This window comes from Protobothrops mucrosquamatus, unplaced genomic scaffold, assembly GCF_001527695.2.
Source record: "Protobothrops mucrosquamatus isolate PMUCROS unplaced genomic scaffold, P.Mucros_1.0 scaffold1108, whole genome shotgun sequence".
NCBI classification, from domain to species: Eukaryota; Metazoa; Chordata; class Lepidosauria; order Squamata; family Viperidae; genus Protobothrops; species Protobothrops mucrosquamatus.
Genome location: NW_015387328.1, coordinates 30,906 through 52,988, shown reverse-complemented (window position 1 = coordinate 52,988; position 22,083 = coordinate 30,906). Strand labels below are relative to the sequence as shown.

Genomic DNA, 22,083 nt, shown 5'->3' with positions numbered 1-22,083 from the left:
TCTCCTCAGGGTACCGTCGGCCAGACAGTGCCGGCTGGCGACCCCAAGGGGGAGGGCCTTCTCTGTGGGAGCTCCCACCCTCTGGAACGAACTGCCCCCAGAGATCAGGGTGATTCCTGATCTCCCTTCCTTCCGCCGCGCCCTCAAGACGTGGTTGTTCCAGCAAGCGGGACTGGCCTAGGGGATTTTATAGAGGTTTTAATTACTTTTAAATTGGACATTCTCAAATATTTCGTTTTAATTAAATTTTAACTAGGTGTAATATGTTAGCTTTTTATCATTTGTCAGCCGCCCTGAGTCCGAAAGGAGAAGGGCGGGATATAAATGCAATTAATAATAATAATAATAATAATAATAATATATATGTAGAAAGAAATAAACATAGAACGCCTTGATTTGGTATTTTCTCAGCCATGGCACTTTAGGATATGTGGACTTCAACTCCCAGAATTCCCCAGTCAGCATTCACGAACTTCAACCCCCAGAATTCACCCAGCCTGCGTGCTGACTGGAGAATTTTGGGAGTTGAAGTCTACACAGCTTCAAGTTGCGTAATAATAATAATAATAATAATAATAATAATAATAATAATGATGATGATGATGATGATGATGATGATGATGATGATGATGATAATGATGATGATAATGATGATGATAATGATGATGATAAAGTTGGAAGGGACCTTGGAGGTCATCTAGTCCAACCCCCTGCTCAAGCAGGAAACCCTATACCATTTTGGACAAATGACTGTCCAGTTTCTTCTTAAAAACTTCCAGTGTTGGTGCATTCACCACTTCTGGAGGCAGGTTGTTCCACTGGTTAATTGTTCTAACTGTCAGGAAGTTTCTCCTTAGTTCTAGGTTGCTTCTCTCCTTGGTTAGCTTCCACCCGTTGCTTCTTGTCCTGCCTTCATGCGCTTTGGAAAATAGCTTGACTCCCTCTTCTTTGGGGCAGCCCCTGAGATATTGGACCACTGCTATCATGTCCCCCCTCGTCCTTCTCTTTGTTAAACTAGACATACCCAATTCCAGCAACCGTTCCTTATATGCTTTAGCCTCCAGTCCCCTAATCATCTTTGTTGCTTTTCTCTGTACTCTTTTTAGAGTCTCAACATCTTTTTTAAATCGTGGTGACCAAAACTGGATGCAGGATTCCAAGTGTGGCCTTATCAAAGCCTTGTAAAGTGGTATTAATACTTCACGTGATCTTGATTCTCTCCCTCTGTTAATGCAGCCCAGCACTGTGTTGGCCTTTTTGGCAGCTGCAGCACACGGCTGGCTCCTATTTAGGTGATTGTCCACTACTAGGACTCCGAGATCCCTCTCACAGTTGCTACTATTGAGCAAGGTACCCCCTATACTATACCTGTACATTTGGTTTTTCTTGCCTAAATATAGAACCTTACTTTTTCACCATTGATAGTGACAGTGGGGTATTTGGGGAGCTGAAGCCCACACGTCTTAAAACATGCTGGCTTGTGAATTCTGGGAATTGATGTCCTTATAGTTTAAAGTCGCTGAGGTTAAGAAACAATGGTCTGGAGTCTAGACTCTAGAGCCACAGGTCTTCTCTGTGTGTGACCATTGCAACTTCCTCTCCTAAACGTCTGTCTGTTGAGAAGAGACAAGGAGAAGAGATGAGACTTCAGGTCAGCTTCCGCCACAGTTAGCGCAATTCCAGATGCCTTTTCAAACCAGGCGCTCTGATGCACTAAACTATAACTCCCATCAGCTGTCCCAGGGCAGCCATCTAACTGTGACCCCTATCCATACTGGCACCCCACCCTCCTGCTGCTTTGAAGATAGCCATCCCTGCATAAACCATGGTCTACAAACCAGAAGTTATGCATTCACACAACTTCCTAAGCCAAGAACAAATCACATGATGGCTTGGCTACCTGGGCAACAGAGAAAAAATTGATGCCACCTGGGGGATATCAAAGGAAGAGAATATTCGTAGCTCAGGGCTGAAATGGGGGTCCTTGGCGCTCTCTGAGCTTAGTGGTTTTCTTGCAGAACTTTCAATACCCAATTACAGTAGGTAACATCATCAATGCTAGAAGGGAGGGGTGGTTGTGGAATGGAGGAGGAGGAGGAGGAAGAAGAAGAGGAGGAACAAGAGGAGAAAGAGGAAGAGGAATAAGAGGAAGAGGAAGAAGAAGGAAGAAGAGGAAGAAGAAGAAGAAGAAGAAGAAGAAGAAGAAGAAGAAGAAGAAGAAGAAGAAGAAGAAGAAGAAGAAGAAGAAGAAGAGGAGGAGGAGGAGAACTGTGGGCTCCTTGGTGAGCCCACAGTTACTAGGTAACATCATCAGTGCTAGGACAGAGTGGGGTTTAGGAGGAGGAGGAGGAGGAAGAAGAAGAAGAAACTACAATTGTGGGGATCCTGGTACTCCCTGAGCTGAATTTCATTAACATTGATGGCATGACCTACCTGGTAATGAAATATCTGCAAGAAAGCTCAGAGAGCGCCAAGGGCCCCACGGATGTCCAGAGGTCCACAAGAGAGCCTTCCGCTCTTGGCCTTACCTGGTAACCACAGCTCCTGATGTTGATGATCACTTCAAAAGAGACCCCTGGCTGGAAGAGCATTTTGGAGGTCCGTTCCTCAGATCCCCAGCAGCCTTTTTCTTGCGTGTTGCAGACAATGACGTTGCCCTCATCAAATCGTGGGTTGAAATGGAAGGCGATGTCTCCATTCGCACAGACCAAGTTCACGGAGAATCTGGAACACCAAAGGCCCTGTGGCTGAATATATGCCCTTCAAGCTCCACCTTTGACTTCTAAAATGATCTACAGCAGGGGCATTACAGAAGCATGCACACACACACACACACACACAGGCCTGGAAAATTGCCACACTCAATCCCAAATCAATTGAACACTGAGGCACAAACAGTTCTTTAAAATACACAGAGACCCAGTGAATTTAAAATAACAGCAAACGTTTACATATACATATACATATACATACACACACACACACACACACACACACACACATATATATATATGCTGGCTGGGGAATTCTGGGAGTTGAAGTCCCCAGTCTTAAAGTTGCCAAGGTTAGACATATCTCCCTTAGCTGACTCTGCAGGAAGCAGGGATTGGACCTAATAACCTTGCAGGTCAGCAGGATTCTATGATAAGAAACAAAATGCTGGATTAAAATGGACTTTGAGCTGCTCCAGCGAGGTTGTGCATGTGATGTTAGCGCTTTCTCTGGGCAAGATCGAAACCTCTGGTTCCAAAGCCACTCGGCCCTTGGACTTCAGTCCCTCTCCTTCCTTAAAAGCAGGGATCGTGAAACCATAAAATGAACGAAAACACCCTGCAGTGCAGCCAGCCGGGTGAAAGAATAATAGGCTTCAACGCAGGAGGTGAAACTGGAATAAAAGGAATCGAGATTTAACCGCAATCGAGATTTAACCAACCTTTTGGCAGAGAACGAGACGCAACCTTGAATCACAATCATTTTTCCTTCGCTGAGACCCCCAAAAATAGAGCTGCAAAAGGGAACGCACTGCGGGATAAAGAGGAGAGGGGAAAAAATATCACCTCCTGTGTCGGAATTCAAATATACTCGGATCTGTGCCCTAAGCCCATTGATCAGTGGTCCTTGACTTACAACCGCAATTGGGACTAGAATTTCCATTGCTAAGCAAGACAGTTGTTAAGTGAGTCATGTGGTCGTTAAATGAATCTGACTTTGTCTATGGGAGGTTGCAAAGGGCAATCATGTCACCCCCAAGAGGATGAAACCGTCATAAGTACATGCCAGTTGCCAAGCGCCTGAATTTTGATCTCGTGACCACCGGGAGGCTGCGAGGGACATCCGTGCCGTTGTAACTTTGAACGGTTGCTAAATGAATGGTAAGTTGTAAGTGGAGGACTCTCTGTATTGCAGCCTCAATCTCTCTGGCTATGGATATTATCACCCCCTTGAGAACCTTCAGATCTTCCACCTTGACGTTCAAATTCCCCGTCAATTTTGGGAGAGCATCTCTAGGACTTTACGCCTAGGAAGCCGATACAATGAAATTAAAAATAATAGCAGAAACTGGAGTCCACACTAAGTCATAGTACAGGTCGTCCTCGACTTTCAATGGTTCATTTAGTGACCGTTCCAAGTTACAAGGGACTTATGACTGTTTTTCACACTTACAACCATCACAGTATCCCCAGGGTCACGTGATCAAAAATTCAGCCACTTGGCAACTGACTAAGAGTTGTGACAGTTGCAATATCCTGGGGTCATGTGATCCCTTTTTGCAACTTCTGAGAAGCAAAGTCCACGGGGAAGTCAGATTCACTTAATAACCGTGTGACTGACTTAACAACTGCAGTGATTCACTTTACAACGGTGGCAGAAAAGGTCCACACTCCCTTAAGAACTGTCTCACTTAGCAATGGAAATTTTGGATTACAGGGTGGTCATAAGTTGAGAACTATCTGTAGTTTGCTTGCTTGGGCAAAGCTCAACCGGGGTGGTGGAGAGGGGACTTAGTCGAGACACGAGATTCAGGCTTAAGCTTTTAACACGAGCTGGGGAATTCTGGGAAATGAAGTCCACCCATCTTCCAGCAGCCACGGTTGAGCAAGACGGTTTGGGCACCTTGGAGACTAACAGGTTTCGGCTGGAATGTGTTTTTGTGGGTCAGAATCGACTTCAGACACCCACTTTCTCCTGCGTGGTTGATAGCAAGAAAGCAGGAAATAGCAAATGGCTTAGAGTTAAACCACTGCTAACCACTTCCCTTGACTTTAAAAAAAGCTGCTTTATTCTCCTAAGTTTAGTCTTCATGAACACGGTTTCCGATTCAAGAATTAGGACCCTCCCGATGCTTGGAAATAAAATTAGGCTCACAAAAACATTTCTGTCAAGATGCCTTTTCCAACGACCCTTGTCTGACGGACAGACGGGGTGTCTCCAAATGTTTGTCCAGCCAAGGACAGACCAGGTTCAATTCTGCTTAGCTTGAGGCAAAACAGGGTCAATCTGTTGCTACCATTTGCAGGAAACACCTGTAAGAGCTTAATTTGCTTTCACAGGAAAGACCCCATTGGAACAACTTCTTTCTTTCTTTCTTTCTTTCTTTCTTTCTTTCTTTCTTTCTTTCTTTCTTTCTTTCTCTTTCTTTTTTTCTTTCTTTCTTTTCCTCCCCTCATTTATTTCTCTTTCTCCTCCCTTCTTTCGTTCTTTCTCTTTTCTTCTTTTTCCTCCCTCCCTCCCTTTCTTTCTTTCTTTCTTCTTTCTTTCTTCCTTCCTTTTTCTTTCTTTCTCTTTCTTTCTGTCTTTCTTTCCCTCCCCTCCTTTCTTTCTCCTCCCTTCTTTCTTTCATTCTCTTTTCTTCTTTTTCCTCCCTCCCTCCCTCCCTCCCTTTCTTTCTTTTTCTTTCTTTCTTTTTCTCTTTTTCTTTCTTTCTTTCTCTTTTTTCTATCTTTCTTTTTTTCCTCCTATTTCTTTCTTCTTTCTTTTTCCTCCCTTCTTTCTCTTTCGTTCTTTCTTTTCTTCTTTTTCCTCCCTCCCTCCCTTTCTTTCTTTCTTTCTTTTTCTCTTTTTCTTTCTTTCTTTCTTTCTCTTTTTTCTATCTCTTTTTTCCCTCCCATTTCTTTTTTCTTTCTTTTTCCTCCCTTCTTTCTCGTTCATTCTTTCTTTTCTTCTTTTTCCTCCCTCCCTCCCTCCCTCCCTTTTTTTCTTTCTTTCTTTCTTTCTTTCTTTCTTTCTTTCTTTCTTTCTTTCTTTTTCTTTCTTTCTTTCTTTCTTTCTTTCTTTCTTTCTTCTTTCTTTCTTTCTTTCTTTTCCTTCCTTCCTTCTTTCCTTCTCCCTGACTTTCAGACTGAAGGCTGACCCACAACTGAGGACAATGAAACATCTCCCATCCTTGACCTCCATTCTTAGCAATTTGTTTATTCATATTGATCCTTGTTGAGAGATGGTGCAAGTAAGTGTTGGGTGAGCTGCATTTACTCTCTTCTCCTCCTCTCAGGCGACCAACCTGTCTCAGTGTCTCTAAGTCTCTGCTCTGCATTGCCCATCACCATACATTGGGGGGCAGGGGAAATCTCCCCTCCCACACACACACCCCCCAAAGAAAAATTCCCTGTGGAAATTCTCTCCCTACTCACCGGATTTAAGATGGGCTGTTGAAAAGCCATTTTGGGGTTTGCTGGAGTTGGTGGATTAAAGATGGTTTGCTTCTTATGCCCTCTGGGTAAAAGCAGAACTTTCGAAAAGGTGCCAGGAAATTAAGTTTAATTTCCTTTGAAAGGGGCGTGGTTTGCAACCGTTTGTACTTTACCCTGTAAGTCAACAATCAAAACTTTATAAAAGGCTGTTTCTTAAATCTTGGGATTCAAGGTCGGTATTTTCCCACCACTTCCAATACAGGTCGTCCTCCTCTTACGACCGCAACTGAGCCCCAATTTTATGTTGCTAAGTGAGAAATTTACGTGAGTTTTGTTGGCCCCCTTTTACGATCTCTCTTGCCCCAGTTGTTAAAGTCAATCACTGCAGTTGTTAAAGTTTGCCACATGTTTGTTCAGTGAATCTGGCTTCCCCATTGACTTTGGCTTGTCCAAAGGTCACAAAAGGTGATCATGACTGTTCCTCTTAGGAGTTTTTCGGCTACCCTTCAGACAGGATTTGCTTTCCTGTATCAAAACACCCAAAGGGAACCACCCACAAAAACAGCATCTACACATTCATTAAGTCACCTCAACTCAAGGAAGACTTTTATCTGTTTTTTCTCCCATCTTTCCATCTTGCAGAGGGAGAGTCCCATCGCTTAATTATCCATGGGCCTTTCTCCCAGCTTTATTTATCCACTTGCTTTATATTTATTGACTCATAAAAGTTCATTGAGTATATGATGGATGCTTTCCCGATTGACTCATATATAATAACGTCTTCCCGAAAGAAAACAATAGCAAGTATCAGCAATTTCTGCTGATTAGTCCATTAATTATAGGGGGAGGAGGTGGCTATGGCTGTCACAGCATGGTTCCTTGAAAAAAAAATCAGATTTTTTTAATTAAGTTCTCAACCGGATCCTATTCAGCTTAGCTCTTCAAAGTGAACCGCGTAGAGACGTCCATGAAATTGCTAGAAATATGATATCAGAAGACATATTCAGTCTGTGGGAAGTCATCCCCCCCCAGAAGGAAATATTAAAGAAGGCAGAAAAGCATGCCCTGTTTTTTCTTAATAGCCCCAAGTCTCCCTCCCCCAAGCAGAAACCAGCTGTAGAAATGCAGTTGTGATAATCCATTCAGGAAAGTTAGAGCCCTCCAGCTAGAAGCTTAGGAAGACAAAGACACCTAAAATCTACATACCCCACCCAAACTCTAGGACAGGACATAATAGGATTAACCCACAGATGCCAAAGAGCACACCCAGACTCAGGTTAGAATAGATGACATAGGAAATACAAAGCTTCAAACAGGAACAGGAAACAACTCCAAGCAAAAGGCTCCAGAGGATATAAAAACCCACTCCCTATTTGGGCTCTCTCTCTTTTCTTCCAGAGCCATTTTTCTGTCTGGCTCTCCTCTTCAATAAACTGCAACCTTCTTTCTAAAGCAGTTGCCACGTTGTTTATTCCCGGCTTGGACTGAACCACAATGAAGACTTTTCCTTCAACAAGTCTTTCCGGATTAGTGTTTTCTCAGCGTGGGCTATTATAAGATGGTCGGACTTCAACTCCCAGAATTCCCCAGCCAGCCATCATCTTCTAAATACAACAATCAATTAAGTCCCAGAGACACTCTGAACAAATGAGGCTATCCGGTTGCTTCTGCTGTTTGTGATTGTAGTGATATGCAGACAACCACATAAGTATACCTGCCCATTGTTTCCTGATCAGTGTACACTTGAGGATCTCCTGGAAGTGTGATGGAACACAATTAATATTTCTAGTTTCTGGGCAAGATTTCCCCAAAAGTTGCTTTTTCAAGAGGCAACTGGACTTTCTGGTTTTTCTTTGAAGACGTTTCGCTTCTCATCCAAGAAGCTTCTTCAGTTCTGACTGGACTGAAGTCAGAACTGAAGAAGTGGAAGCGAAAGGTCTTCAAGGAAAAACAACGAAAGTCCAGTCAGAACTGAAGAAGCTTCTTGGATGAGAAGCAAAACATCTTCAAGCAAAAACAACAAAAGTCCAGTTGCCACTTGAAAAAGCACATTTGGGACACCCATAATGTGGCTGACTGAGAATCTCCATAGACGCAAGATCTGTTCGATTTGTATTTTAATCTTGTATTTTATATTTTAAACATTACGTCATATAGCCTGCCTTATTTTCATTGTGGTGCCTCTGATACGAATAAAACAAACAAACAAGTGAATCGTGCAGTTGTTAAATGAATCCAGCTTTCACCCCTTGACTTTGCTTGTCAAAAGCTGGATGGGAAAGTCACAAGGACCCCAGGACGCTGCAACCGTCGCAAATACATGCCAGTTGCCAGCACTCAAATTTTGATCACGTGACTTGGGGATGCTGCAACAGTGAAAACGAGCTGTAAGTCCCTTTTTCATAACTTCAAACTAAACAAAGGGCTCCCTGTATAACAGTACTTAAATTGATCACAGCAACTTAAACTTCGATCTGCACATTTGGCAAGAATTATGGGCAAGGAATAAGAAGCTTCCTCTGGCCACCTCTTACAAAGAAAACCTCTACAAAATGTTTTACAGATGGCATCTCCCGCCCATAAGATTAACTAAAATGGGTCCCAACATTTCTTCTAAATGTTGGAAATGTAATCTGGCAATTGGAACATACTATCATATGTGGTGGGAGTGTCCGCGAGCTTGTGATTTTTGGACTAGGGTTAAAGAATGGTTGGAAGAAATACTAGAGCGAGTGGTAGAGTTAAAACCAGAATTTTTCCTATTAGGTATAACAACGCAGAAGTATGACAAAGGCGTACTCTATTTGATGCTACACATTCTAACGGCTTCCAGATTGGTTTATGCTCAAAATTGGAGGAATAAGGGAATTCCAATGGAAGAAGAAATCCTGTATAAAATTTTATCATGTGCAGAGATGGACAGGCTTACAATGGCTATGAAAGATAAGACAGAACTGGAATATTTTGAAATCTGGGACAAATTTTACCGCTGGTATGAATCAAGGAGAACCACTCGGATCTTAAGCTAACGATAGGATTGAAACATACACATAATTGTACATATAACTGTATATATAATTGTATTGTGTAGAAGAACGAGGTTTATATAGAGGTTAAGGATGATGTATTAAGTTTTTGTATCATGAGAAACAAATTGTTAGCAATATTTACTCTGGAATGCCACGTATGTCCATTTTTGTTTTAATTGTATTATAAATAAAATAAAAAAAAAGAATCCAACTTAAGCGATTTAAATGCGACTAAAGCTGGTCAGTCCAGCAAAATCTGGCATTTCATTTGCGTGACCTTATCCAGGCATTGTAATTGAAAGAAGCATCAAAACGGGCTTGCCTGGTTGGTTTGCTTCATTTTAATGCCTATCCTATTTAGAAAGGGTGAAGCTATGCTAATTGGGCATTGTTCTTAACTTAATTTCCTTAATGATTTTGTCTCAGTTAAGACGGAGCCAAATGAGACACTTATAAATACTTCAAATTTTATAGTTGATTTATAGTTGTTTTTGTTTTTGTTTTAGTAACTGCTGCTAAGGACAATTGGGTGCAGCGAGTTTAAAACCAAGGAGTTTAATGTTGAAACAACGTCTTCACTCCAGTTTCTTCTGACTACAGAACTCATCATCCCCAGCCAACACAGTTACTGACGATCCTGAGTTCCCAGCCTTTGTTTCTGAGCCCTCCTTTTCTTTTCCAACATCCGATTCATATGTAAGTAAAACCTACTTTGGAAAAAAAAATGGTTCACAGATTCCTTCGCACCTCCCAGGACCAAACAGCTGTTTTTTCTTAAAAAGAAATATTACAAATGCAAAACTAAAAATCAGGAGAAACCAGATACGCTCCAGGATCTCAGCCATCCTCATATGAACAAAAATAAGGCATAGCAATTTTTACAATTTGTTATGCTTGGAATGCTCTTCCAGGACACTTAAGGGATGCTTTCAAAATGCTTTAAAACAAACAAACAAACAAGCTTATGTTTCCAGTACAGGCAGTCCTTGATTTATGACTAAACAAGCTTTTGGATGAGAAGCGAAAGGTCTTCAAGGAAAAACTACGACAGTCCAGTCAGAACTGAAGAAGCTTCTTGGAGGAGAAACGAAAGGTCTTCAAGGAAAAACAACAAAAGTCCAGTTACTTTTGGAAAAAGCACCTTTGGGACAACCACGATCTGGATGACTGAATTTCCAAAAACATGGTTGTTAATTGAATCACTGCAGTCATTAAATGAATCCGTATTGATTTTACTCGCCAGAAACTGTCTGAGAAGGTCACAAATGGAAATCAGGCGAGCTGAAAAGGGGGTTGCTGAAATGTGAATTTTGATCACTGCTGTGACAGTTGTAAGTGTGAGGACCAGTTGTAAGTCATTTTTTTTTCAGTGCTGGTGTGACTTTGAACGGTCGCTAAACGAATGTTTGTAAATCAAGGGCTACTTCCCCCAGCACAACTGAATCTTTTGCAGAATCTGCTGTCCTTCATGTCTCCGTTTTGCGATTACCCCGAATAACCAGCAAACCATTTTGCCTTCTCCTTGTAATCATTCCGTCACCAAATTTGTTGCAAACAGAGCCAGGATGTGAGGTGGTTTGACAGAAGCGTGCATTAAACCACGGTCTTTCTGATCCTATGAAGCCTTTGTGCAGCTTGGGCCAACCGAGTTATTGTGTTTTCTGACTTCCTCCGTGACGGTACATCCTGGCCACGCAAACACACTGCAGGAAACTGGGGTGCTTTCCCAACAGCCCAGCACACCTGTGTGGTTTGAAGAAAAGCGGAAGGTAACCGAGAGACGAGAAACACCCTCCTTGGACTTAATGGCAGTCTAAACATTAAAACATCCGCAAGAATCACCCTGTAATTACTCTTAGACGCTCCCCACTTTCTTCGTCTACTTCTGAGCATCGCGGTTTAATTTGTTAGAAGGCTTTTATGGCACAAGGGAGCTGTGGGGTGTTCGGGACTCTTGGGGTGCAAGCTAAGAGTCCCTTTGATTGAATCACCCCAAAATAGGGAGGTCACACTGCGACGTTTCCTTTGGTGTATCCTTAAACCAGATGGGTGGATACCTAGTTAGTTCAATCTGGGGCAGTTGCAGACTTCCTGTTACACCACTATTACACTCTTCAACAAAAGCCTAGATTTAACAGGGATAGGCAACCTTGGCTCTTTTATGACTGGTGGACTTCAACTCCCAGAATTCCTGAGCCAGCATGGGGGAACTATGGCCCCCTCATGACTGGTGGACTTCAACTCCCAGAATTCCTCAGCCAGCATGGGGAAATTATGGCCCCTTCATGACTGGTGGACTTCAACTCCCAGAATTCCTGAGCCAGCATGGGGGAATTATGGCCCCCTCATGACTCGTGGACTTCAACTCCCAGAATTCCTGAGCCAGCCACGCTGAGGGGAAAGGGAGAGGTTGCCATGCTGAGCCATGCTGGCTCAGGAATTCTGGGAGTTGAAGTCCACCAGTCATAAAAGAGCCAAGGCTGCCTACCCCTGGCCTAAAATAGGGCTATACGCATACAAATAATGAAATGTACATCTAAAATGGCAATGTAGAACGAAACGTGAACAAAAACGTACAAGTGGTCCTCGGCTTACAACCACAACTGAGCCCAACGTTTCTGTTGATAAACGAGATGGCTCTTAAGTGAATTTTGCCCCTTTTCATGATCTTTCTGGCCCCCGTTGTTCAGTGAACCCCTGCAGTTGTTAAGTTAGTAGCACAGTTGATAAGGGAATCGGGCTTCCCCCATTGACTTTGCTTGCCAGAAGGCCACAAAAGGGGATCGCGTGACCCCCCCGGGACGCTGCAACTGTCATAAATACGAGTCAGTTGCCCAGCGGCTGAATTTTGATCACGTGACCAGGGAGATACCGCAACGGTTGTAAGTGTGAAAAACGGTGATAAGTTACTTTTTTCCAGTGCCGTTGCAACTTTGAACGGCCACTAAATGAACTGTTGTAAGTCGAGGGTCGCCTGTATTGGTCAAGCTGAAATGGAGGAAATACAGAAGGAAACTGAGAAACTGGCTGGATCTTGACAGTTCATCTTATCTAAACTTCTGAGCCAATTGAGACAGATCAAAACTGTACCGCAGCTCACTCTATTTGGAAGCGCCGCTACGGTCTGATTCGAAGTTCTGATCTCTGACCCACCACACCCCACCCCACCTGACCCACCCCACCTGACCCACCACACCCCCACCCCATGGTCACGTGACCGCCTTTTGAGCGCTCGGTAGCCAGCTCGCCTTTACCACTTTTGCAGCATCCTGCGGTGACGTGACTATGATTTACGAGTTTTTTGCTGCGCATTTATGTACATATATAAAAAAAAACATAAAATAAATAAGTGCCCGTGCCATAACTCACGTGGAGAAGAAGGAAAGGTGTGTTTAATTTCCTTTCTCTTAGCATCTACCGCTATTCCTGGTCCGGCTTGATTTTCTGCTTCACACGGCTAATAATTATTTTGATTGGAGAAGGTCCCACGTTTTGTGCTGCTCCAAGGGTTAGTCACGGCATTCCTCTGCCATTCACAAAATCAAAGAAAGGAGGGGGGGTGGGGGGCAGGGAAGCCATGGGAGGGATTAAAAGAAAGGGATAATTGAGGACTTCCACAGGAGCCCTAAAGTCAACAGGTGAGGGAGACGCAGGCTGAGCTTCATTGATGTGCAGCCAGGTTGCAGCAGCCAAGCCCACATGGACACCGAGGGAGAAGAGCATGATCCGGTGGAAGCAAACAGAAAGGTAAACACCTGTGCAGTATTTGAGCCGTGGTGGCGCAGCAGTTAGAAGAGGGCCAATGCATTGCATTTCAGCCTTCCTGGAGACCCATGGAGGGGAGGTTAGAGGATAGTGCCCTTCCCCCATTCTATTCTATTCTATTCTATGCCATGCCATGCCATGCCATGCCATGCCATTCTATTCTTCTACTCCATTCCATTATTCTATTCTATTCTATTCTATTCTATTCTATTCTATTCTATTCTATTCTATTCTTGTTCTGTTCTGTTCCATTCTATATTCTATTCTATTCTATTCTATTCTATTCTATTCTATTCTATTCTATTCTATTCTATTCTATTTTTCTACTCCATTCCATTATTCTCTTCTCTTCTCTTCCCTTCCATTCTATTCTTCTACTCCATTCCATTATTCTCTTCTACTCTATTCTACTCTACTCTACTCTACTCTTCTACTCCATTCCATTATTCTATTCTATTCTATTCTATTCTATTCTATTCTATTCTATTCTATTCTACTCTACTCTACTCTACTCTACTCTACTCTACTCTATTCTTCTACTCCATTCCATTATTCTATTCTACTCTACTCTACTCTACTCTACTCTACTCTACTCTTCTCTTCTCTTCTCTTCTCTTCTCTTCTCTTCTCTTCTCTTCTCTTCTCTTCTCTTCTCTTCTCTTCTCTTCTCCTCTCCTCTCCTCCATTCCATTCCATTCCATTCCATTTCATTCCATTCATCTGTTCCAAGCTTTTGTGGTCTTTCACAATGCAGACCCTTCCACGGCTCCCCACTGGGGTCTTACATGCCCAGCACCTTTCAGGACCCAATGTGACATTGAAAAAAGGTGGGGTTGGGAAGCTTCGTTTACAGCTGCAGCACCACCATCACGCAGAGGATGGAAACTGGTTTGGCTATGGATTCCATGGCCAAAAATAAAAAATAAAAAAAGTAATAATGGAGTTGCTAACTCCTTGGGAAGAAGGAGCCCAAGTTATTGCTGAAAATTACTTCTCCGTGCCCCCAGCAGTGCTTTTTCGTGGCAGGGAGATCACCGTGGCAGATGGGCACCCTCAAAGCTGACCCCAACCAAAGCATAGAAAAAACTCAAAGGAATAGTGCAAAATCAGGAGATGTGGAGAGATCTGGCCTATAAATTTGCCAAGAATCGGACAGAAATGAATGGATAAACATCATCACCAACATCATCACCACCACCAGGAGGTGGCAGAAACCTACCTTAGAAATATGGCCGATTACAAATCCTCCACCATTCTCCTTCTTTGGAAGAAAGGCTCAGTTGAAGCTGGCTGAGTCTTCCTTGAATGGGTGCCTATATTCTCGGGAAACAATGGATTCGATCTGTACCGGACTCCCATATTGATTCATAAAGGAAGTCCCACGGCTTTCAACGTGATCCAGATTTGGGATGTGACATGTTAGAGGGCCTAATGCTGGGAAAGATTGAGGGCAATAGAAGAAGGGGACGACAGAGAAGGAGGTGGCTGGATGGAGTCCCTGAAGCAGGAGGCGTGAACTTAAAAGGACTCCAGAAGATGGTAGAGGACAGGAAGGCCTGGAGGAACGTTGCCCATGGGGTCTGCGATGGGTCAGACACGACTTCGCAATTAACAACAACAACAACATGTTGGAGGTGGGGAAAGCCACGTTGGGTGTTTGCCCAGCCTGTCAGAAGCTACATTCCCCAAAGAAGGTGGCATCAGAGTCAAGAATGGGCACAGAAAGGATAAAAGTCCATTTGGTGTCCTGTCACTCAAGAGGGATCCAGCTAAATAAATGTCATTAATTCCATTGGGTACTTTATCGCTTGCTGGGTTAAAAACTGCAATTCCCTGAGAGAATCTGGACTTCTGGTGGTGGACATCTGGTGGTGGACTTCTGGTGTCTTCAGGGTTCGCCAGCCTTGTCAACCTGAAGATGGGAGGACTTCAGGTCCCAGAATTTCCCAGCCAGCCTGGCTAAACTGGAGACATCTGGGAGTTGAAGTCCACCCGTTCTCAAGCTACCAAGGTTGAGAAACATGACTTTAAGATCGTGGTGTGAAAAGGCAAGGCTGAATGTTAAAAGTGCGGGTTAAGACTGATACAGGGGGTCCTCAAGTTACAACAGTTCATTTAGTGACCCTTCAAAGTTGCAACAGCACTGAAAAAAAGTGACTTAGGACCGTTTCTCACACTTACGACCGTTGTAGCCTCCCCAGGGGCACGTGATCAATTCTCGGACGCTTGGCAAACGGCTCATATCTACGAGGGTCCCGGGGTCACGTGATCCTTTCTTGCAACCCCCTGACAAGAAAAGTCAATGGGGGAAGCCCACAACTTTACCCCATTACTCACTTAACATCCGGCCCATAGAACCAGCGAGAGTCTGACGTGACCGAATGGATAAGGTCACCCTCACTCTTTGAGTGATTAATGCCGGCATTCTCATGTTCCTGTACCTTGTTCAATCTTTTTGGCACAACCTGGACCATCCAAAGCTGAATGGGAAGAAATGAACTTGAACATCAAGGAAAGGAAGAAAAAAAAAAGAGGACACCCACGTTCAAAATAATTCCAGGGTTTGGTTAGGTTTGCTTCCCGCAGTCTGGCCCGCGTGCTTCTCCTGTGTCGAGGTGGAGGTGTGAATGGCGAAAGCCGCCCGCACATCTTCGCACCCCTCCTTGCTGCCTTTCACAATCTGGGCCCAAAAACAGGTTGAGGGAGATTTAAGGAGCTGCTGCAATCTTTGTCCTGGAAAGTCCTCTGGAGGAGGAACGCATCCAAGACGTTCTGCAGGCAAGGAGAGGAATCTTGAGGACCGGTGCCTTGCCAAGAGCTGTAAAAAAATCCCTCCAGCTCGTCCAATTTGACACTTTGGGTACCCGTAGGGTAGAGAAGAAAGGAGATCTTTAGAGCTTGAGGACTTGGTTGTCTTCTCCAAGCAACTTATGTGATCTGGGGTGAGTATCTTTTCCGTTGAAGGCGATGATGGAGAAATGGGTCAGACCTCAGACAGGGCAAGGGGCTTGTGCTGACTGGTGGAAAGGAGGAGATTGCTAAAATGACAGGGTCTCCCTCCTGACCCCCAATTCTCTCCCCCCCCCCCGGAAGGATACTGATGTGGGGGTTGATGTTTGGGGTGACTAAGCTCCCAATATTCTTATTTCTTCCTCCTCACCTGTTATAAAAAGGCGGTACAAACACACCGCAGGACCCAAGAACTTTCTTCAACTTGTGGGTGTGCTGGACCTCAACTCCCATAATTCCCAGCCATGGGGCTTCTGACCATCCTGGCACCAGCCCTATTTAGACCTTCTCTTCTATCTCTCTTGGATGTTAATTGATGAAACGGGGGGAAAGTGCTGTATAATTTTTTTTGTTAACAAGATCCCTATCAGGTTGATTCAATGAGTCGCCCAAGGCTGTTCCTTCACGTACGGGGGAGTCCTCGGCTTACGACAGCCTGTTTAGTGATCGCTCAAAGTTACAATGGCACTGAAGAAAGTGTGACCTTTTATGACCGGTATTCACACTTACAACCACGGCAGCATCCCTAGGATCGAAACTCAAGACGCTTGGCAATCGACTCACAGTTATGACGGACGCAGCGTCCCGGGGTCACGTGATCCCCAAGTCAATTACAACCGTATTACTAAATGAACAACTGCAGTGATTCAGTTAACAACTGTGGCAAGCAAGGTTGTAAAATGGCTTAAAACTCACTTAACCTCTGTCTCACTTAGCAGCAGATAATAGTGGTCGTAAGTCAAGGATTACTTGTATTAGTAGATGAAAAATGTCAAAGTAGAATCTCTCTAGAGGGGATATGTATGGTCTGTTTGTTTCATTCTTGGAAAGCCAGGCTTAATCATACGTAAAAACGAGCTGAAGATGGTCAATATTTAGCCATTATCTAAGAATGGGAATCTCGGGAAAATGGTCACAAACTTTCCAACTTTTGAAAGGAAGCCGTCCACGAGAATTTATTATTATTTTTTTGTCCTCCAAAACAGCCAAGCTTGTATGGATGTGAAAGATCAGCTTAAGAAACACTAATATTAAAAGGAAAGATATGGGTGTCGTTCCTTTGCTATTACTATCACAAGTCAGGAATTTTGAAATATGGGAAAGAATAAGCTGATAGAAAGTTGATTCACACATTTTGCTAGAATGTGAAACTCTTAGATTTGGCTTGGAGGATTATAGGACCAATAAAGGAGAATATTTGTATCTCAGCGTTGAACTGAGGGTCGTTGGGGACCCTCTGAGCTTCATGCCCCAAACTAGGTGACATTAACCCTAGGTAACCAACTAGAGTTTTATGACCACACAGCCTTAGTGAGAGAGAAACGTCACAAATTGTGCAACGCCGCTTGGTAGTGTGGTTTATGTCATAAACTGTGAGTAAGAGATCTGAAGGCTTAGTCAACAGGGTTCGTAGCATCAAAGAAGGAAGCCAAAATTGAAATTATCAAGATGTATGCCAAGCAACTACAAAGCCACATTGTTCTGGCTGAGAGAGAGAGACAGACAAAAAAAAAAGACGCAAGGTAGGGAATCAAAAATAGCCAAGGCATTGAACCAACTCCCTGCTTGGAAATATTTACATATTTGGGGCTATTTATAGTGAGATTCCTTCCCTTCTTTAGTACAGGTGAAGAGACAGGAAGAGAGCTGGCTCTGAAAAACACATTCTGCTCATCACCTCCTAATCCCTTGGCAAAAAATATCCATTCAGCAAGCGACATTTCCCCAAGTTAAAAGTGGAAGGCTGGAGTAGCTTCACCTGTTGGGTCTCTGCTTCTTCTGCAGCTGCCGGGGTGGTGGTAGTGTCAGGGGGTTGGTTAAAGAAAGAAAATCCAGATGCAGCAGCCACGATCGTGCCGTGATCAAAGCTTTGGCAGTGGTTGGCAACTCCTGGCGAAGGTTCAAAGGCTCTGTGGGGCCTGTCTGAAAAACAGAGATCCCGGCAGTCAAGCATTCAAAGATACCCAGGTTGCTATGCTTTTACAGGTAGTCCTCGACTTACAACAGTTCCTTTAGTGACCGTTCATAGTTACAACGGCGCTGAAAAAAAGCAAGGCATGACGGTTGTTCACCGTTACGACCCTTGCAGCCTCCGCATGAGTCACGTGATCAAAATTCCGATGCTTGGCAACTGGCATGTACTTGTGACGGTTGCAGCGTCCCAGGGTCACGTGATCCCCTTGGGCGACCTTCTGACCAGCAAAGGCATTGGGGAAGCCGGATCCACTCAACAACGGGGTTCCTAACAACTGCAGTGATTTACTTAACGACGGTGGCAAGAAAAATCGTGAAGGGGGGGCACAACTCAACTTAAGAAATGTTTCACTTCGCCACCTCCGTTTTGGGGCTCGGCTGGGCTCGTAACTCAAAGGACTCAACCGTGATGTGTGGTTGATTAGTAAATCCAGCTGTTTTCGAGGCTGGAGGAGGAAGAGGTAATACAGGAAATGCCTCTTTTAATCAATCCCCGGAAGATCTGATCACGGTTTGGTTGGGATCACACGGCGAGCCTTCTCCAACGCCACCCCTGCAGGCTTAGTCACTGAGCTGGGTTCGAGGTCATCCTTTGAAGATTTTGTTTACCTGACACTTTAGACTGGCAATTAGATCTTCACCCACTGACATGACGAGGAGCTGCCTATTGCCCTCATTTTACAACAGATGCTCTCCTCCTCCGAGTAGCACATGAGCAAAGGTAGAGAACTTCTGGATCAGATCGATAGGGCTTCAAGCTAAGGGTAGCCACCAACGTAGCCCTTCTTGATTTAATCTCCTTAACTAATTGGGAGGAATGTCTTACAGCAATGTTTCTCAACCTGGGCCAATTTAAGCTGGGTGGACTTCAACTCCCAGAATTCCTCAGCCAGCATGCTTCTCTTCTCTACCCCCCCCCCCTCAAGGCACTGCAGAAGCATTTGGAGCAAAAGTAAAGGTGAAAAAAGCAACCAAGCTAAGCAAAATCTCTTGCAGGGTTTTATCCAATGTATTTCCTGGAAGAAAAGGGAAATATTTAATACTGGTGTTCTGCAGACGTTCAGCGAAAGAACCCCTGACATTCATGGGTGGCCTATTGCCAACACTGCATTTGCAAATTGGGTGACCCACCCCCCTGGGATTTGTAAAGTAGAGTTCAAGGATTAATACTCTTGATCTGTTTGCATAATAACCTTAATCTAGATCAGTGTTTCTCAACCTTGGGCACTTTGAGATGTGTGGACTTGAGCTTGCATAATTCCCCAGCCATGTTCTTTCAGATGGGTGGACTTCAGCTCCCAGAATAATAATAACAACTACTACTACTACTACTACTACTACTACTACTACTACTACTACTACTTTATTGTCACTTTGAATGTACACCAATCGGCATACATCAAAATGAAATTTCGCTGCATACAGAATTCTCCAGCCAGCAAGCACAAAGATGTGTGGGCTTCCAGAATTATTCAGCTACTCATAGAAGTTGAAATCCACACATCTTAAAACAAACTACGGTTGAGAAAAACTGTTTTACGATCTCCCAAATTGCTCTTATTTCAGCCCCTGAAATACAGTGGAACTTTTTTCCGTCTAAATATTCATAGATTGTTCACGGGTTTGGTCACTTATTCCAATATGGATGGACAGACAGAAACAGAGAGAGAATAATTATATTTTCACCCAGATGGATTTAAACATCGGTGAATGAATGACTGGGACTTAAATGAGCATCAAGCATCTCAGTAATGTCTGCTGCTATTCTACGCCACTGATAATAATCTTCATCTTAAAGAGAGATTATTTGCAGAAGAATTTGAGTCACCGGGAGATAATTAGACGTTTTTGGCACAGAGTTAACAACCATGGTAAAGAGATCATAACATTGAGCACATCCCATTTAGCAGCCACCTTGTTTAGAGATGGAAATTCTGGCCCCAGTTGAGGAGTCCTGGTGTAAGCAAACTTTTTCTGTCACTGGAAGAGAAGGCCGCTAAAGAACAGAAAAGTGGGACGGGAAAATCAAATTTGTTTTTTGCTGAAACATCATCAGAGTTAACCCCATTTCCCACAGTTCAATATCCAGGCCACACACCCTGCATACGATCCCTTCTAAAGTCTTTCTCCCTGCAGTGGCTGAACTATTTCGTCCTCCCTATTAGCATCCTTGGTATGCCAAGCCTGGTTTAAAACTGGTTTCTGATACGGTCAGTGGAATCTGGAGCTTCAAGAAACAAAATTATACCTCTCTCTCTCTCTCTCTCTCTCTCTCTCTCTCTCTCTCTCTCTCTCTCTCTCTCTTTCACTCAATGGACTCGGTTTTTCTAACCTAAAACCTTTGGGCTTTTATTTTGTTGGACTTTTTTTTCCAACTTAAAGAGAAGTTGGGGCCAGCCGTGAAGGTCAGTGGAATCTGGAGCTTCAAGAACCAAAATTACACCTCTCCTTTCTTTCTTTCTTTCTTTCTTTCTTTCTTTCTTTCTTTCTTTCTTTCTTTCTTTCTTTCTTTCTTTCTTTCTTTCTTTCTTTCTTTCTCTCTCTCTCTCTCTCTCCCTCCCTCCCTCCCTCCCTCCCTCTCTCTTCACTCAATGGACTCAGTTTTTCTAACCTAAAACCTGGAAAAAAAGAAAGAGAGAAAAACCCTGCTGCGATGCATCTATCCCAGATGTGGCTTGATATCTATATTCTGTTCATCCATTCTCGTTAGAAGCTTACCTGTCCCAGGTAACCAGGTCGAATCACCTGTCTGCTTTATCTCCTTCTGGCAGGCTCCACCTTGCCTGGGAAGTCCGGTTGATGGTCCACCAACTCCAGAGCTGATGAGTTACTATGACGAGGAAGTCGCCAGGCTGCACCATGCCGAAGAGTGCGTCTGTTCGAGCCGGGAGACTGGTTTTAGCCACGCCGAATGCCACAATGACAGTAAGCTCGGCATCTAATTCACAACCGCTGGATTTGGGCAAATGGAAGGCAGCAAGGATTTAAGCCCACTTCTTCGAAAAATCAAATTTCGTACAGCTAGCCCTTGACTTACAATCGTTGGTTTAGCAACCGTTCAAAGGTACAAGGGCATGGCTAAAGGTGAATTATGAACAGTCCTCACACTTACAACCGTCACAGCATGGGGCTCATGGTGACCCCGATCAAAATTTGGGCATTGGGCAATTGGTACGTATATCCAATGGTTGCAGTCTCTTGACATCACGTTTTTGCCATGTGTGACCTTCCCAGCCAGCTTCCAACAGACACAGTCAATTGGGGGGGGGGAGCCGGATCCACTTAAGGACCATGAACAACTGCAGTGATTTGTTAACAACTGTGACCAAAAAAGGTCATAAAATCAGATGTGCCTCACTTAACAATTGCGTTGCTTAGCAACAGAAATTCTGGTCCCAGCTGTGATCGTAAGTCAAGGGCTATCTGTACATCAAACCTTGGTTTAAGGGGCGGTCAAAAAAGCATGCCTAGGTCACAAATGGCCATCCCATGACCTCTGGACGTTGCATATGCCAGTTGCCAAGCTTTTAATCACGTGATTCTGGGGATGCTGCAACGGTCATAAAGGTGAAGACCAGTGCCGTTGTAAATTGGAACGGTTGCTAAAAGAATGGAAGTACACTGAGGCCTGCCTGACCGGTAGTTTTTTTCATCAGCCCTTTGAAACAGACTTGTATTTGTTTGTTGCAAAAGTTAGACCTGTTACCTAAACTTTTCTTAAGAATGCTTTTAATCTTAAGAGGAGGTAACAGTTCTAACATCTGCAACAGTTCCTGTACGTGGGGAGGTAATTAACGTATGCTTTTAAGATCAGATTGTATACACGGTAGTTATTTTCTTTATTAGCATAATATATGTTAAATGCTTTCTCTTCCGTTCTTCGTTATGCCTTCCCTTGCCGGCTTTGCAAGCAACTAGTTTAGTGACTCTTAAATTGCTATGTTTTGTTTCCTGACGTAGTTCTTTCAGAAAGAATGAACTTGGGGCCAAATCATCAGCTCCACATTATTGCCTCTATAATTGTTAAATAACGCTTTGCAGATTTTTGCATCACTTTCGGTTATTGCAATATGAGATGGTATAGGTTCTCCTGCTTGAGCAGGGGGCTGGACTAGAAGGCCTCCAAGGTCCCTTCCAACTCTGACATTCTATTCTATTCTATTCTATTCTATTCTATT

The 22,083-nt window shown here is 43.8% G+C and overlaps 2 protein-coding genes across 2 annotated transcripts in view; one reads left to right on the top strand and one right to left on the bottom strand.

The window, feature by feature from the left end:
* The window catches only part of LOC107291283 (galectin-4-like), a 12,739-nt gene extending 6,581 nt beyond the window's left edge, over positions 1-6,158 (bottom strand). The window contains exons 1-3 of the mRNA XM_029284910.1: positions 6,129-6,158; positions 3,434-3,522; positions 2,529-2,724 (exon numbers count right to left, since the gene is read on the bottom strand). Coding sequence (XP_029140743.1) covers positions 2,529-2,724; positions 3,434-3,522; positions 6,129-6,158 — 315 coding nt within the window. The remainder of the gene's footprint in view (positions 1-2,528; positions 2,725-3,433; positions 3,523-6,128) is intronic.
* Positions 6,159-12,856: 6,698 nt separating this feature from the next.
* The window catches only part of LOC107291282 (NTPase KAP family P-loop domain-containing protein 1-like), a 14,214-nt gene continuing 4,987 nt past the window's right edge, over positions 12,857-22,083 (top strand). The window contains exons 1-2 of the mRNA XM_029284909.1: positions 12,857-12,904; positions 20,677-20,830. Of these exons, the coding sequence (XP_029140742.1) occupies positions 12,857-12,904; positions 20,677-20,830 (202 nt within the window). The remainder of the gene's footprint in view (positions 12,905-20,676; positions 20,831-22,083) is intronic.